The following is a 16959-nucleotide window of genomic DNA, read 5'->3' as shown; positions in this document are numbered from 1 at the left end:
TGATTCTGGATAACCACCTATCAAAAGTGGAGTCTGCAACTTGGGACCTTTTTCGCAATTTCCGTGTGACTGCTTATTGACTATCACATTCTTCCAGAGTATCAAATAACCAAGGTTTAAGGAATTGTCCAAAAGTAGTGCATGTTATCGTCCATGAGTGAAACGATTGTATTTGCAATGGAGGCCAGAAACAGCCCGATATAGTGAAACAGACACAGAGACGAAACAGGGCCATATCAGTGGTGAATGATACAGTACCAACGGTAGGATCAACCTGGTTTGTGGAACTTTGGGGTGCACCCATCGAGAATCAGGGCCATCATGTCATCAAAGGTCTCGATTACTAAACCATGTGCTAACAACACCATTCATGTCTCACCTCTTGGCATACGTTTCTGTTCTGTGATCCATTTCATATCAGGTACCATATAATGAAAGTCCACCTAAACATAGCTAGCATCAATCCAAGAGGTATGTTCTTGCACATCAAACATTACACAAATCATTATTCAATCTAAATCCAGTAACAATAAAACATCCCAAACATCAAAGACTCAAAAACTCTCAAACCACATTACTCACATCATTATTCAATCCAAATACATCACAATTAGACATACCAAACACAAAAGACAAGACCACATTATGAAAATCATTATTAATTCGAAATGCATCACAATAAAACATCCCAAACACAAACGATTGGGAACACTCACAAACCACATTACAGAAAATCATTATTCAATCCTAATACATCTCACAATACAACATCCCAAACACAGACACAAAGGAATGATGACATAAACTTCAATTTGCACAAATATGGAGTCAAAGCCTGCAGTCCAGTCACCTCGCGCCCATCTCCCATGTCATAAAATCCTACAAATCAAAAGTAGAGTTATAAGCTGATGTAAATCTAATTAAGGGGTTTTAAACATGTTGAGAAATGCTCAGTGTTCAGTGCTATCAGAGCACTGGAAGTTATTGTGCTCCTAGTTGCATTCGGGCACTTGGACTATCCAATCCATTGGTCTACTGTTTACTAGGTCCAACACACATTTCATGGGCAACCATGCAAGCATCATACAAATCTAACAAATATTAACCATTTGATCAAGGTCTTTAATATGGAAGTTCAAGATCAGTTACACAAAAATAGTTCTAGTCAATTTGTTAGTGACCATGCATCATGGATTGATTTTGATTCTAAAGAATCAATTTTGTTAGGCAGTCAGTCTTCCAAGAATCGCTTTTGGTGTTCAATCATTGCCATCCCATCAATGGCTTGGAAAGAGAATGGTAATAGAAAAATAAGGCTGAATTGATGACGGATTAATCATTGGATCAGTGTGATTTTTGCATGGTATCCTTAGAAATGTGTACTGTATTTGATAGACAGTTCAGATCAATCGGTTACACTGTCTAACAAAACAGATGCAACTAGGAACACTGGAGAATTTCTCAAACATATTTAGCTACAATGCCTGAATACTCAAGAAGATTGCCTAAGATTATCGTTAGTGATCATCATCTTAACACTCTTTGATGCAGTTTAGTAGGGAAACAAACCCATCCAATTCAAGATGCATGTGATTAAGCTAGAAAATATTGAAAATAAGCAGAATCCATAATAAATGTGCTAAAAGGAGAGTTTAGGATTGAGAATGTCAGAAAATTACACTAATCAGATCATCATACCCATCAACTAAGCAGTTATCCAATGGACGCTAAAAAGAAAATGATAGATCAAAAATCAGCAAAGGATATATACCATTTTTCAGTTCTGAAAAGTGGGGCCCATGGTTTGAGAATCAGGACCACTCGTCTGTTGTGTCTCAATGTGGATGCCACAATTGTGACCTTTCAGGAGAAGAAATACAGAGACAGTCTTAATGAGAAAAGATCCGATGACTAGTGGCTAATATATTTGATCAGTCCAAAATGTTTTGGGAGTTTGGCCCATCCATGTCAGGATGCAGCAGACCAATGGTCTAGATAACTAAACCATGGGTTCCAGCAGTCAAAACCGAGGACTAGCCCATCCTGGGCGAAAGCTGACAGCATATCATGTAATTCCTCTGCCCATGATATTGCAAACAAAGAAAATTCTAGCCATTCTCCAAAATGGTTAAGGTGTATTTGGTTGCCCCAAATATCGTGAAATTTCATGATTAATCAGTCTAATTTGCTACAAATATCATGAAATTTCAGGATTTTTGTGCAACCAAACACACCTAAATTAAAACAACAGCCAAACAAGCCATTCATCATTCATTCAAGTACCCTACATGAGCAGCATTCGATGTATAAATATATTTGATGTCTAATTCCTCGATATGTTTTGGATCTACCACTCCAAGAAATCTAGTAACTTGGAAGGAAACAATAGATCCTTCCTCATGGCATTGAGAATTCCAGAATGTCTGGATTCTAATGGAGGTCTAACAATTGAGAAGCAGAATCAGGTCAAGAAAGCAGACTCCGGAGCAGAATTAGGAAATTCTTATCTAAAGGGAGAATATATCTTTCTCAGGAAATCCTAAAGTGTGATAGCAATAACAAAAGAAATTCTAAAGCTTGTAATCAGACAGACAGAAGAATTTACTGTTAAAAGCTAAAATCTGAGATTTTTTTTTTTCTTTGAGAGAGAGAGAGAACAAGAGGGAAATGAGAAGAAAACTCACACCACACTTGGGATGTTCATTTCATTTGATGTCGAGCTGGGATATGTGTCGGATCTTGCGCCAGTCCTCCCCCTCGTCTTCTTGAAGCCTAGCTTTGAATTCATCGGGCATAAATGAAACCTCCAGCATTCTTAGGGTTGTCACGTGCTGCAATCCTTCTGGAAGCATCTTCAGTCGTCTGCAGGACTGAAAGACCAAATGGTTTAGGCGTGGCAGCGCTCCTTCCTCCACTCTCCACTCTTCCAAGTCGTTCAAAAAATCAAGTTTCAAGAAATCGAGCTTAGGAAAACCTTCCCTGGAGCAAACCATTTTCTTTCCGACAAACGAACCTCGGCCTAATATGAATGTCCGAAGGTTTTGGAGCCTCTCCATTGTAGGAAAGGGATCTTCCTCTAATAGAGACCATCTTAAAGACAGTTTCACCAGGTTTTGTGGAAGTTGATCCACCTGCGGGAGCTTCTCTAAGCGCATTGCCAAATGCAGCTTGACCAAATTGCGGGAAAGCGACGTCAGGTCCAGAATTGTATTCCCCAAACCGAATTCCACTCGCAGCGATCGGAGTTTGACTAAGCTGGATAGTGCCTTATTGCAGAAGCTTAAATCTCCAGATATTCCCAATTTCCTTAGGTTGGTCAGCTCACCCAAGCCCTCATGCATCCATGCATCGGCTTGCATCATTGGTAAGGTTTGGATGTTTATTAAAGATTCTACGATCTGCGAATTTACAATATACCTATTTGCATGCAGGTGTCGTAGCTCCTTCATCTCCCGGATAGCATCAGGTAATTTGTCGATGCTGGTGAATTTCACATCCAAGGTCAGCAGGTTCCGAAGGTTCCTTGCGGATCTCGGAATCCTTTTTAGCCTAGTCCCCCTCAACCCCAAGTACCTCAACTGAATGAGTTTTTCAATACCTTTGGGCCATTCAGTAATTAATGCACCCTCTAACTCAAGCACCCGTAGCAGTTTAAATTTCCTAAAGGGAAGCAGCTGGTTTTCCATCTGGAAGCACAACAAAGAGCGGAGGTGTGAAATAGAGGAGATTCCAGGGTTAGCAGCCAGGTTGGAGTGAAAATGGACAGCGAGTCGACGCAATCTAGTTACACGGCTGAGATTCTCGACAGAGATGCTGAGAAAATCTCCTTTCTCAGCCAATGACTTGGTGAGATCGTGCATTAAATCATGGATGCGAAAACTATTAATACCCCCACTTGAACTTCTTTTAGCAAGTTGAATCATATTTCGATGAAGCAACTCTTTTAGACAGTCTTCCCCCACCTCCTCTACTGTTTGACCCCATGTCTGATGCAGTAATCCTTCTGCGGCCCACAATTGAATCAGTTTCTTAGCACGGAATTCATAGTCTTCCGGAAAAATAGCCAAGTACAGAAAACATGGTTTCAAGTGATGGGGTAGATCTCTATAGCTCAAAGAAAATATGTAGGTGATAGGGCCTTCTCTGACAGAATTCCAGCTAATGCTTTTGTATACTTTTTCGTACTCCCATGGTTCTGGTTCTGTCCTCGATAGGAGCCCTCCGATGGCTATGATTGCAAGAGGTAGACCATGGCATTTTTGCACCATCTTTCTTCCCAACTCCTTCAAGTACTGAGGGCAATTGCCATCCTGTCCTGGGAATGCTTTCCTACAAAATAATCCCCAGCTCTCTTTATCGTTTAGTAATCCCAGTTCATGGGGCTGGTTTCGTGCATCTGCGTGTAAAGCTAGGTCTTTGTTGCGCGTGGTGAGCATGACCCTGCTTCCATTATTCATATCAGGGAAAGCATCCTTGAGAGCATCCCATGCTTCCACTGTCCATATATCATCTAATACCATCAGGTATTTCTTCTCTTTCAAGTGCTCTGAAATTATATGCCTCAGCTCATGGACGTTCTTCAACTCAAGCTCCTCTTTCGAGAACACCATACAGCGATTTATGATGTTCTGCAAAAGCTCGCTCACACTATACTCTTGTGATACAGTAATCCATGCATGAGCATCGAAATGTTTCTTAACAACACCAGTGTTATGAACTTTTTTAGCAAGAGTGGTCTTACCGAGACCACCCATTCCGACTATTGAAATAGCACATCGTCGTGTCTCTCCCTCTGTCAACCGCGCCACCAAAACCTTCAAATCATTCTCAAAACCAACAAAATCTGATTCTTGATCATAAGGAGAAGTGAGCCTTAGACCAGCAGATATCCCCCCTGCTCCCTGTCCTATATTTTCAATACCATAAACCGACCTTTTTTCGGAGATCTCACGGATTTTATTCTTTATCTGTTCGATCTTGAAGCCCACCTTACGGCGAACTATCAACTCATTGAAGATGAAAGCGTACCTTTGAATGGAGCCGCCCACAAATACTATTCGCCTCAAGGTTGCTATATTGAAGACAAAGGTGTCGATGAGGTCCTCAGCATCGCGTGCAACATCTTTCACGTCCTGCATCCTCTTCATAATTTCATCTCCTTCTTGTCTGGCATCAGCGTCTTCCAAGAAGGATGGGATCTGCCTAAATTCTTCCTTCAGCCGTTCAACTTGATCGCGAACCCCATGTAGCGAAATGGCTTCTTGACTAAAGGGGTCACCGATATTTTGGAGAAGGAGCTCGATAACGGACTCAGCAACGGCCATCTTTCCTCTCCTTTCTCTCACAATCACAAGAAAGAAATTCGGATTAAAGCCTTCTCTCTTGAGTTTATGTTTCGTGGTGTCTGGGATTTTGATATAAGTAGCCTGGTGGTATTCCCAAACGCCCCAAAAATTCGCCCGACTACTTTTGCTCAAAGAACGTGGAAGGGATTCTGACGCAGTAAACATGGTGAGGCCCATGTCCGTGGGAAATTCACACTTTTCGCATGTTTTGCCAAGTTATTTCATGGCATGAGCTCAAAAATGTGGTAGATCCAAAGCTCGAATGGGCCAAATAATAGAAAACAGTGAACATCATGCACCCACAGTTGAAACATTCACATGCTATCAGAAGCTTTGAATCAGGCTAATATTTTTATTATTTCAATTCAACTCATGGTAAGGACTTTATAAGCATTTGGGCCACTTCATGAACAGTTTGGATGGTACGTAAACAGCGGATCCTTAAAAAGTTTGAACAGTAGACAACCCTTTTCCACTATTTCTATTCCTATGGCTCACTTGAGTTCCGAATCTGTCTAATTTTTGGCGTTATATTTTAACACGATCTTCCAAAACGGATGGATGGAGTGGATTTCTTACAAATATTATGGTTGGCCTAACATAGCTTCCAGTGGTAGGAGCTCTCTGCATAACATTTTTGCTTGAAATGACATGAATTGGGTAGAGGACTAAAGGATAGATGGGTAGCAATACATTCTAAAATCCAAATTCTATTTCCTTCGATGTATTTCACGTGACAATAGCTGTATTTCACATGACAATTACAATCATTCATCTCAACTTTAAATTTCTTCAGGCAATTACTTCTCACAACAACAATCATGCCCGTCATTCTCCATTCACAATCAAAAGTGACTTTATTCTTCTTTTTTTTTTAATGTTATTATATAAATAAAATAAAATTAAAAGTATATTCAAAATATTCACTTACCAGTCACTTTTATCTCTAAGAAATGTTGAAGTAAAAAAGACACTCATTTTTAGAGATCTAGAAATTGTTGGTGGTGCCCATACATTGGAGAAATTGATTATAATGAATGTATGCTTAAAAATGCAATCAGAGTGAGTGATGGTGGTTCCCCTAGTCACATGCTTGAAAAGGAAGAAAAAAAAAAGTTTTATAAATACATCAAAAGAAAGAGAATAAGGCCCCCAAAATTATTATTATTATTTTAAGTGTCAGGGAGGTAGGTATAACATTTGTTTAAGCCTTCCAAAATTTGGAGCGTTACTTTCATGCCTCTCAGTTTGCGGAGGCAGACCTGGAAAACCAGTCGTCTCTCGTTGTCACGCAATGGTACACGTTTTTCGGTTGATGAATCTGGTGCCTTATCTCAGATTAAAAATACACGGTTACTCTATTCCAACTGTCTGCGGACGCGGATTGGACACTGACACTGTCAGTAGCTAGCTGGTAGCAACAGGATGGTGCTTTGTGGGCCCTACCATCATATATTTGTATTATCCACGCCAAGCCTAGCTTAAGCGCCTGTTTGGGAGCATGGATTTGGAACCCGGTGGATTCGGAATCCCCAGGATTGGAAACCTCCCGGATTGGCAATCCTCCTTGTGTGGTTGGTACTGAGCGTGAATCAACTTTAATTCAAAAATACCTATGCATGCATGGTATATTTAAAGGGGTTTGAATTTAATTACTAAATCAACTTTAATATCCCTAACTAGTGAGATATATAATTTTTAAAACTATAGTAGTGATAAGCCCGCTAAAATATATGCTTTGCCTGAAAATGATGAAATTCCAAGTCTCGGATGGATTGCAAGCACAAGATCATGTCTGAGTGACTAACCAACGATTTTTAATCGGTGATTAATGTAGACAATGTTTGGATGGTGCTAGACAATGTGTGGATGGTGCTGATTTACATGGACAATGTTTGGACGGTGCTGATCATCATTGATGGACCATGTGCCCAATAAAATGATAGTGAACAGTGACATACATGTTACACCTACAATTATTAAAATGATTTTAGGTGTAACTGAAGCTCTCACCGTGGATTGCAAACCCACTCAGAGAAGGGATTAGAAACCCCCTGGATTTGATACCCTGGGTACTTTATGTTGTCAAACAACCAAGGGATTTGAAACCCCCCTCCAATCTCCTCCAATTCCCTTCAATCCATGGTGCCAAACGACCCCTATAGTCATTAATAGCTCACCATCCAAAACTTCCTGGGGCCCACAAAAGTTTTAGATGAAGATGATACTTGTGTTTTCACTTCATCCACGTCAGTATGACCTAATCAACAGGTTAGATGACAAATAAACATTAGTGGCGATAGGAAGTTTTTAACCGTGGGCATTCAATCACCACTGTTTTCTTGGGGTGTGGTAGACTTGGATCTGTCGAATTTTTAGGCACATGCCCTTAAAATAATCTGGAAAAATAAATGAATGGCATGGATAAATTAGATATACGGTGCCGGGCTTACAGAGCACTGTAGCCTCAGAACAGAAGGATAAAATGAATTAAAAATCAGCCGTCCATGTGTACGTATGAAATTTGGCAGTATAAAATGCAGGCGTTGATTCAGCCAATGTCTTCAATGGTTGGTGTGCTAGAGCATAGGACGCGGATTAGGCATGGCCCCAACCATGGGCCCACATTGATATATCTGTTGTATATAAATTCATGCTATACTCTCCATCCGTTTTGCCATGGTACCAAAATGAAGCAGATCCAAATCTCAAGTGTACCGTATGGTATGATGGAATACCCACTACTAAAAACTTTTTAGGAGCTACAATAGTTTTAGATCAAGCAGATATTTGTATTTTCCTTTCATCAAAGTTTAAGTGACTTTATCAACAGGATAGCTGGCAATAAACTCTACCATGGGCCTTAGAAAGCATTAGTCTCATGTATCATGGTTCACATGAGATTTGGATGTGCTTAGTTTCTCTGACAATGCCTTAAAATGATTTAGTCCTACCGTCAGAACCGCACCCATTGGGGGTTCACACCCAATCAGCGGCCGAATTTCTTGGTGTTGCTAAGATTTTAAAATTTTCGTGCATGTGTGGGCTTAGAATTCTTGTGAATTTATACCATCCATATAGCAAATCCTATACTGGATGACACATTAGGGAAAAAAAAAAAACATGAAATGCACAGTCTCATCAGATTTTAGGATTGTTTAACTCATCTGATTTTGGGAGTCTTTGTTGACCACCAACTCAGTGAATCTTACCGTGTGAGAATCGAGTCAAGCCACTGAGTGAGTTCCTCAATGACTTGGCCGCCCGATTTCACAATATTAAGTCAATGTGAATCGGCTGAGTTTGCTCTACCTGGTTTTAGAACCGTTTGTCCATATATGGTGAGACCCACCTAATGAACGGTTCCAATCCTTGATGGTGGGCTCACATATAATGGTGGAAGTGGCTTAGATTAATCATTTCAGGAAATTAAACCCGTCTATCGAAATCAGTGGTTGCAAATACATTTCTACAGTGAAAGGAAAACAAGAAATAAAATGGTGGGCCATGTAGGTCCCATGCATCATATTACGAATAATATCAAGTGGGTCCAAGGTTTTTCGATCCAAACCATTAATATAATATGCGCCAGCATATAGATGAGAGACGGTGCCCAAATCTTATAGACTGGATGATACTGCCTCTCTAATAGTTGGCCTTAATCTTATACCATTAATTTTACCTGGACAAAGATCATGATGTAAAATGGAAGAAGAAAACGATAAACTAAAACCAAGGGGAAATAGAGAGTTAGACTGATACTCTACATCTTCATTGATAAGGAAATGACCATTATATAGGCTAAAAAAACAAACGGTTGCAAATACAAAAATAGGCACTACTAACATCATGCTAAACAACTCCTATAAACTAGGCAACAAACAGAAACAAACTACTGAACTCCTGAAGACTAGGACAACCCAAATCAACACATTCTAACGTGCTGCTACTAATTTATTCAACAATCTCTCCCTTAAACTGATGTTCCATACAAAACATCAGTTTAATAAGACTCAAACTTTGAAGCGCCATCTCTCATATAAAGTCCTTCGAACTGCAAACACCAAGTAGCTCCCTGAGCTTCTGAAATGCTGGAAATTTGAGAGGGTTTGTTAGAATATCAGCAATCTGGTCTTCACTTCTGCAGTAAACCAGATTAATAACTCCATCATTCGTGAGATCTCTCAAGAAATGATACTTCACATCTATATGCTTGCTTCGACCATGTGGAACAGGATTCTTTGAGAGCTTTATTGCTGAACTGTTGTCACAGTAAATGAGAGTAGGCCCATCTTCTTTGAACTACAGCTCTTCAAGAATCTTCTTTAGCCAAATAGCTTGACAAGCACAAGCTGTTGCTGTAACAAATTCAGCTTCAGTGGTTGACAATGTGAAGATTGGCTGCTTCTTTAATGACTATGAAACAGCTCCTGTTCCTAACATGAAAACATACCTAGATGTGCTTTTTCGATCATCAGAATCTGCTACATAATCACTATTTGTAAAGCCAAACAAATATGACTTTTCTCCCTTTTTGAAGAACAACCCAAACTCCTTAGTACCATGCAAGTACCTAAGAATTCTTTTTGCAGCCAAAAGATGAATTTCTGTTGGACACTCCATGTATCTACTAATGACACTTATAGCATGCATTATATCAGGCCTTGTTGCAATCAAATACATTAAGCAGCTCCTCACGATTTGCTTGTAAAGAGTACTGTTAACCTTCTTTCCTCCACCATCCTTGTTTAGCTTCAAACCAAACTCAGACGGTGTATTCACAGGATTATAATTCTTCATTTGAAACCTGTCCAAGATTTCTCTCACATACTTTTTTTGAGAAATAAGAGTGCCAGTAGAGGACTGCAACACTTCTATGCCAAGAAAATAATGCATCATGCCAAGATCAGACATTTCAAATTTAGCCATCATGGATTTTTTAAAGCTTTCAAACATGGCTGTATTACTTCCAGTATAGATTAGATTATCTACATATAAGCAAACAATGAGCATTTTCCCTCCATCCTCAACTTTTATGAAAAGTGTATATTCATAAGGACATTTATGAAATCCTTTCTTCAAAAAATAAGTTTCTATACGATTATACTAAGCCCGTGGGGCTTGTTTTAATCCATATAGAGCCTTCTTTAGTCTATACACTTTATGCTCATTTTCAGATTTCACATAACCAGGAGGTTGATCGATAAATACCAGTTCCTTCAAATCTCCATGGAGGAACGTCGTCTTCATGTCCAACTGGAAGATAAGTCATGAGTTCTGAGCTGCTAATGCAATCACCAATCTAATTGTATCATGCCTTGCAACTAGAGCAAAGACTTCTTTATAATCAACACCGAGCTCTTGCTTATAGCCCTTGGCCACCAAGCGTGCCGTGTACTTGTTGACTTCACCATTCTCCTTCAGCTTTGTTTTGTAAACCCACTTCACACCAATTGTTTTGTGCCCTTCTGGAAGATCAGATAACTCCCAAGTGTCATTCTTTTCGATGGTTGCAATTTCAGCATCCATAGCCTTCCGCCATTTTGATTCTTTGACAACACTTTCAAACATTGTAGGATCACAAACTGAAAATAGAGCAAAATGAGTGAGTGAGTCTTCAGATTGATCAATTCCGATTACCCCATAATCTGACATCCATGCTGGCCTCCTTCGAACACGAGGAGAACGTGATTCAGCTGTTGCTTCTGGTGCTGTTGGAGTGACTTCAGAGGTTACACGAGTTTCATTTTGAGGATTCTCAAATGCATCAGTTGCTGGAGCAAGGTGTTGCTGCGGCTGGTTTGCTTCATCACCATCTTCTCCATCAAAACTAGTTGGAATTGGCTCTCCAAACTATATTTTTGCTCCATTCCCAGATTTGATTTTCATAAAAAACAACGTCTCGACTGATAAGTATTTTCTTAGTGTTAGGATTGTAAAGCTTATAAGCTTTTGACTGATCACTAACACCAAGAAAAATACATTTTTCTCCCTTGTCATCCAGCTTCTTCCTCTTTTGATCTGGAATATGGGCATATGCAACACACCCAAAAATTCTGAAGTGATCAACAGCTGGTCTCCGTCTGCTCCATGCTTCCTCTGGTGTCATGTTTTGAACAGCAAGTGTGGGACTTCTATTCAATATATGAATGCTCCAGTTAACTGCTTCAGCCCAGAAGCTCTTTGGAATACAACTCCTTATTAAAAGACTTCGCACCATATTTAGAATAGTGCGATTTTTCCTTTCACAAACGCCATTCTATTGGGGTGTATAAGTTGTTGTAAGCTGCCTCTTAATTCCATGAGTCTCACAGAAACTTGCAAATTCATGTGAGTTATATTCTCCACCACGATCTGTGCGAAGAATTTTTATGGGACTACCAACTTCTTTCTCAACCAACGCTTTATAGCTTTTAAAGGCTAGAAAGCCTTTAGACTTCTCTTGTATAAACCCAGCTTTTGCGACTAAAATCATCAATGAAGGTAAGTATATATCTCTTACCTCCATTAGAGCATGGAGTTATTGGCCTGCAAATGTCAGAATGAACAAGCTCCAGTCCAACCTTCGCCCTCCATGATTTCCCTTGTGGGAATTGATTACGGTGTTGTTTGCTAACAACACATTCTTCACAAACTTCAGAAGGAGCTGTAATTTGAGGAAGACCAGTCACCATATTCTTTTGTTGTAAAGTCTTCAACTCGCTAAAGCTAAGATGCCCATAGTGAAAATGTCATAGCCATTCTTTCTCTCCCAATCTTGCAGAAAGACATGAGTGAGCGGTGTCATGGAGATACAATGGAAACATTCTGTTGGCTGTCATGTTGACTTGAGCTATCAAGCCCAACTTCTCATCTTCAATTTTGCAGACTCCATTTTTGATAGAGATTCCATATCCCTTTTCTTGTAACTGACCAACACTGAGTAAATTTTTTCTCAAATCTGGAACAAAGAGAACGTTAGAAATAGTTGGAATAGAATTTCTGTTGGTTTGAATTGCTACCTTTCCCTTTCCCATAACAGAGACTGTAGAGTCATCACCGAACTTCACAACATCATGAAAAGCTTCATCTAATTCAGAGAATATAGACTTCTCTCCACTCATATGGTTGCTGCAGCCAGTGTCTAAGTACCACAAGAATTTCTTGTGAGTTTCCTCCTTCACGTGACAAGTCATCAACAAAGACACTTCTTCTTCCTTCTCAGAAAAATTGGACTGCTTTCCACCATCTCTCCTTAGATTAGTACGACACTCTGACTTGTAGTGGCCCAACTTGTGACACCTATAGCATTCAACTCTTGACTTTGACTTGGAAGGCATTAAATGATTGTTGTTGTTGTCATGGCCTTTTCCTCTCCCTTGAGAATCAGAATCTTCAGATTTCTAATTTGAGTGTCTACCATCATTGCCGCCTCTGCCCCTACCTCTTCCTCGTCCTTGACCTCCTCCTTTTGATGCCGAGGCTTGTAACACTTGCTCATCCTTGTCTTGCCGATTCATTTTCTGCTCATGAACCAACAAAGAACTCTGCAATTCTTCAATGGACATACTGTCAGTGTCTTTAAATTCCTTAATTGAACAAACAACATAGTTGAATTTTGTTGTCATCGAACGAAGAATCTTCTCAATGATAGTGACATCTGTCATTTTGTCGCCATGGATTCTCATCTTATTGCGATTGCCATCGTCCTGGAGAAGTAATCTGACACCGATTCTCCAGACTTCGTGTTTAAAGTTTCGAAATCGTCTCGAAGTGCTTGAAGCTGTGCCCTCTTTGTTGTCCCCTCATACTTCTTCTTCATAGAGTCTCAGATCTGCTTGGAAGTTTCTTTACAAAGAATGGTTTCCAGGATGGAACGATCAATTGCCTGGAAGAGATAATTCTTTGCTTTGAGATCCTTCAACTTCTGCCCTTCAAGCTCCACCTTCTGTGCATCTGTCAGCATAACACTTGATGCTGGTTCTGCTACTCCAGAAACAACAACTGTCCAATATTCTTTGGACTTCAAAAAATTTTCCATGAGCATGCTCCAATGGTCATAGTGACCATCAAAGCGTGGAATGGTTGGCTGCACAAAAGTTTCAGAAGCCATTGTGGAACTCTAACCAAGCTCTGATACCACCGATGTAAAATGGAAGAAGAAAACGATAAACTAAAAACAAAGGGAAACAGAGTGTAACACCCCGTACCTTTGGTACACGAGTGTTACCACTAAGGACCTTGGGTATAGCGACTAGGGATGATTAAACAAGATAACTTAAACCTTACGCGTGTAGGTTGGGGCTCCCAGTTAATGATAAAAGCTGGCCACCCAGGACGAGAGATGCCAAGACAAACCCAATGCCAAACCAGAAGGTAAGACTCAGCAAACCCTTAGATTAGAACAGTTTATGAACAAGTAACAAGGTCACATTAGCACAATAACTCGTTAGTAACTCTTAAGGACTTATTTATGGCCAACCGGACAACTGGTGTACTCTAGAACCACGTTCAACCGTTAAAACCACCCACCAGACCAATCCGACCGTTGGATCACAATGAATGGGCCAAATTTCGCCTTGAAAGGCACAATACAGCCCACCTGGACCTCACATATGGCCCAAACTGAACCGGGACCCCTAAACATATGGTCGGTATAGATCCATCACAAGCATCACACCAGACCCCACACAAGGCGTGCGTGCACCTTGGACTGGTGCACGAGGTGCACTGGACAAAGTGAAGTGGTCAACTGACTGTTGACCGGCCCATTTGCAAAATGAAAACTCTCTCCCGCCATTTTAAAGCATTTGAAACTGGAGAATTTCAAACCCCTAAGTGAGCCACCCTGACCGTTTTTTGGGCAATCCAGACCGTCCATTTTTTCGGTGGGGCCCACCCCAACAAAGCCGTATAAGGAAGAGGCCCTCTGAAAACAAACGAAGGGAATCGATAATTGACCGTCCGTTTTATCATGAATAACGGAATCCGTAGAAGGCGATCAGACCGCTGGCGTGATGGGGAGAGCTACGTCGGTTTACCTGGAGGGTTGCCGGCATTCACACGCCAGCCAGGGATGTCTCTCTCCTTCAAACCAAAAACAACCAGACAATGGGGAATGTCCAGCCGAACTTTCCGTTTCGGGAAAGCAGAGTCTGCCACCGACGGCCATCGCTTAGGGATTTGCAGAACCAATCTCAATCACTGGACCTCTCCTCTCCTTGCCTATAGATAGGGAGGTTTAGCTCTCTCAGGTTCCACACAGAAAGAGAGGAAAAGAAAGGAGAGGAGGGAGAAAACAAAGAGAAAGAGTGGGCGTTTTGGGTGAGGTTGGCACGCACAGCCCCAACTCAGTCCGTGAGAAACGGACCGAGCCGAGTCAGTGTGAGACCACAGCAACACCACTTGAGTGAGAGAGAAAAAGGAAAGAGAGAGAAAAGAGAGAAAGAAGGAGAAGGAGGTAGGAAGCGTGGACGTCGGTCCAGCCGGGTAAGCAGCCCACAAATGCCGTTTCTCTTGTTCTTTCCTTCTTATCGACTCTCCTCCATTTCGTATAGCAATAGACCCTGATATGAACCAAGTTTGGGGCCAAAAATCCACCCAAAATAAAGCTTTGAAAGGGCTGAATACAGCCCCTATTTTATGGCTGAACGCACCTCTGTTTAAGGCCGAACATGGCCTGAGTTCAGGCCCTGTTTGGGGCTAAACTGTGACATGTAAATGGCCCCAGCTGGGAACTGAAACACAGTGTAGTAGCAGCCTACAGGCAAGCTCCGTTTGAACCACATCACTCCCCAAAAATCAGGCTGAAACCCAGTTCAGGAACAGCTCACAAACTAGCTCTGTTGAGCTACAACGCGGCTGATATCAGCCCGAAAATGGAGGTGAAAACAACCCTATTTCGGGCCATTTTTGGACGGTGAAAGTGGCAGCCACTGTGCCTCTGGTTGAGCACTGATGTGGGTCGAAAAACGGCCCGGAAAAAGAGTCCTGTTTGAGCTAAAAATTGGGGCCGGAAGTGGTTTTAAAACAGCCAGCAGCAGAGAGGCTGTACACGTTAACAACACTGGTGGGCTGCACTATGTTGGGCCTCACCAAATTGCAGGTGGGCCTCACCAAAAGGAAGGAACATCTAGCGGGCTGCACACTGGTGGGCTGTACCATCAGAAAATTGTGGTGGGCCACACCTAGATGTTGTGTTTTACATCCAGCCCGTCCATCAATGGACGTTCCCTCCTGGTCGTCCATCAATGGACGTGCAGTATTGGACGGCTGCTATATATGTTTAAAGAAAAAAAAAGGGGAAGAAAGGTATATATATATAATATTATAATAATAAGTGATACATACATAAAATGATACATGTAGTGGGACCCATGTGGGACCCACGTAGATGTAACTGCTTCTGCACCGTCCCCGTAGACAGTATTTGTGAAACCCACCTTGATGAGTTTATTCTAATCCAGGCGGTCCATCTGCCTGAAATCCAGACCGTCCCACCTGTTGTGATTGATGAAATGCCCCTCCAGTACATCTAAAGTATAATAAAATACTAATATATATAATATATATAATGTTATATGGAGGATCCTACATGGACCCACGTGTATGTGAACCCATACATGTGTTGAATCCAGACCGTCCAAGGTCTGGACGTGGCCCACCTTACTGCACATCCACTCTTATTTTGCCAGCGGGTGGGACCCACCCTAGTATACGTGCTATACATCCACTCCGTCCCTCAAAGGACCATTGATCCCTGGCCGTCCATCAGTGGACGTCTCCAAACCGTCCATCAGTGGACGTCCAGCGCTGGATCTGAACACCCAGATCCATAGCTCCACTGGCAGCCAGAGTGGAGATACCTCGTTTCAACACTGGAGGTCTTGGTGTCAACCCCTAGCAGGGTGGCTAACATGGAGTGTGTGTACTGACATGGGTGGCGTCAGTGCCATCTGAACCATTCGTTAGATGCGCCCCCGTGATTGGTCATGGATGGCCAAGGTACCAAAATACCTTGTGATCATTAAAACTTCTGTGGGCCTACATGTGAAATCCACCCTGATATACGTGTTTAATCCAAACTGTCCATCTGTGCAGTGGATCCCACCATAGTATAACTGTTTTATCTCCACCGTTTGTGCAGTGGATCCTGACCTAATGTAAGTGTTTATTTACATCGACCATGTGACGGTGGGCCCTACCTTTATTGTATCTGTTCTTCATCCACACCGTCCAGCCCTCTAGACAGGTGGGGCCCACCTCATGATGTGGTGCATATCCCCACCATCCATGGGGCTTCACTATGATATATTTGTTAATGCAAGCCGTGGAAATACCTGACAAATATAAACTGTAATTTTAGGGGATTCCTTGAGTGACCTTAAGCCGTAAGAAGACTTGGACCGAGTTCACAAACACAACCCTATGGGTGATGACTTTCCCCTTGGGCATTCCATTTCTAAGATAGCTAAACATAGTTGTACTAGATCTGCTACTATGAGTTTAAGGTCGTTGCAAATATCAAATCTGTGATACCATGTTCACACTGCATAGTAGACTCACTGCTAGCTAACCATTGAAATATGACTCCCATTCACATGTCTTGATTAACATCTCCTCGATAGTTCTTTTG

The 16959-nt window shown here is 41.4% G+C and overlaps 2 protein-coding genes across 2 annotated transcripts; both read right to left on the bottom strand.

Moving 5' to 3' along the window:
• Positions 1-645: 645 nt before the first annotated feature.
• LOC131257813 (disease susceptibility protein LOV1-like) lies at positions 646-4151 on the bottom strand. Its single transcript, XM_058258724.1, has 2 exons — positions 2685-4151; positions 646-879 (listed from the first exon to the last, which is right to left on the bottom strand). Exon 1 carries the CDS (start codon positions 3921-3923, stop codon positions 2706-2708), a length of 1218 nt encoding a protein of 405 aa, XP_058114707.1. The 5' UTR covers positions 3924-4151; the 3' UTR covers positions 646-879; positions 2685-2705.
• LOC131257628 (disease resistance protein RPP13-like) lies at positions 4022-5522 on the bottom strand. Its single transcript, XM_058258407.1, has 2 exons — positions 4149-5522; positions 4022-4048 (listed from the first exon to the last, which is right to left on the bottom strand). The coding sequence occupies exons 1-2, from the start codon at positions 5520-5522 to the stop codon at positions 4022-4024; spliced, it is 1401 nt and encodes a 466-aa protein (XP_058114390.1).
• Between the last annotated feature and the right edge of the window lie 11437 nt (positions 5523-16959).

The sequence above is a fragment of the Magnolia sinica genome, chromosome 10 (assembly GCF_029962835.1).
Source record: "Magnolia sinica isolate HGM2019 chromosome 10, MsV1, whole genome shotgun sequence".
NCBI lineage: Eukaryota > Viridiplantae > Streptophyta > Magnoliopsida > Magnoliales > Magnoliaceae > Magnolia > Magnolia sinica.
Note: the sequence above shows the minus strand (reverse complement) of the source record. Positions and strands in the feature narration are given on the sequence as shown.

What these genes read in the sequence shown, in the direction of transcription:
- LOC131257813 (XM_058258724.1), bottom strand. Translation starts at nt 3,923, where the DNA reads ATGATTCAACTTGCTAAAAGAAGTTCAAGTGGGGGTATTAATAGTTTT.
- LOC131257628 (XM_058258407.1), bottom strand. Translation starts at nt 5,522, where the DNA reads ATGGGCCTCACCATGTTTACTGCGTCAGAATCCCTTCCACGTTCTTTG. An exon ending in AAAGCATTAGCTGGAATTCT is followed by an intron (nt 4,049 to 4,148) that starts GTCAGAGAAGGC and finishes TTTTTCCGGAAG; the next exon opens with ACTATGAATTCCGTGCTAAG.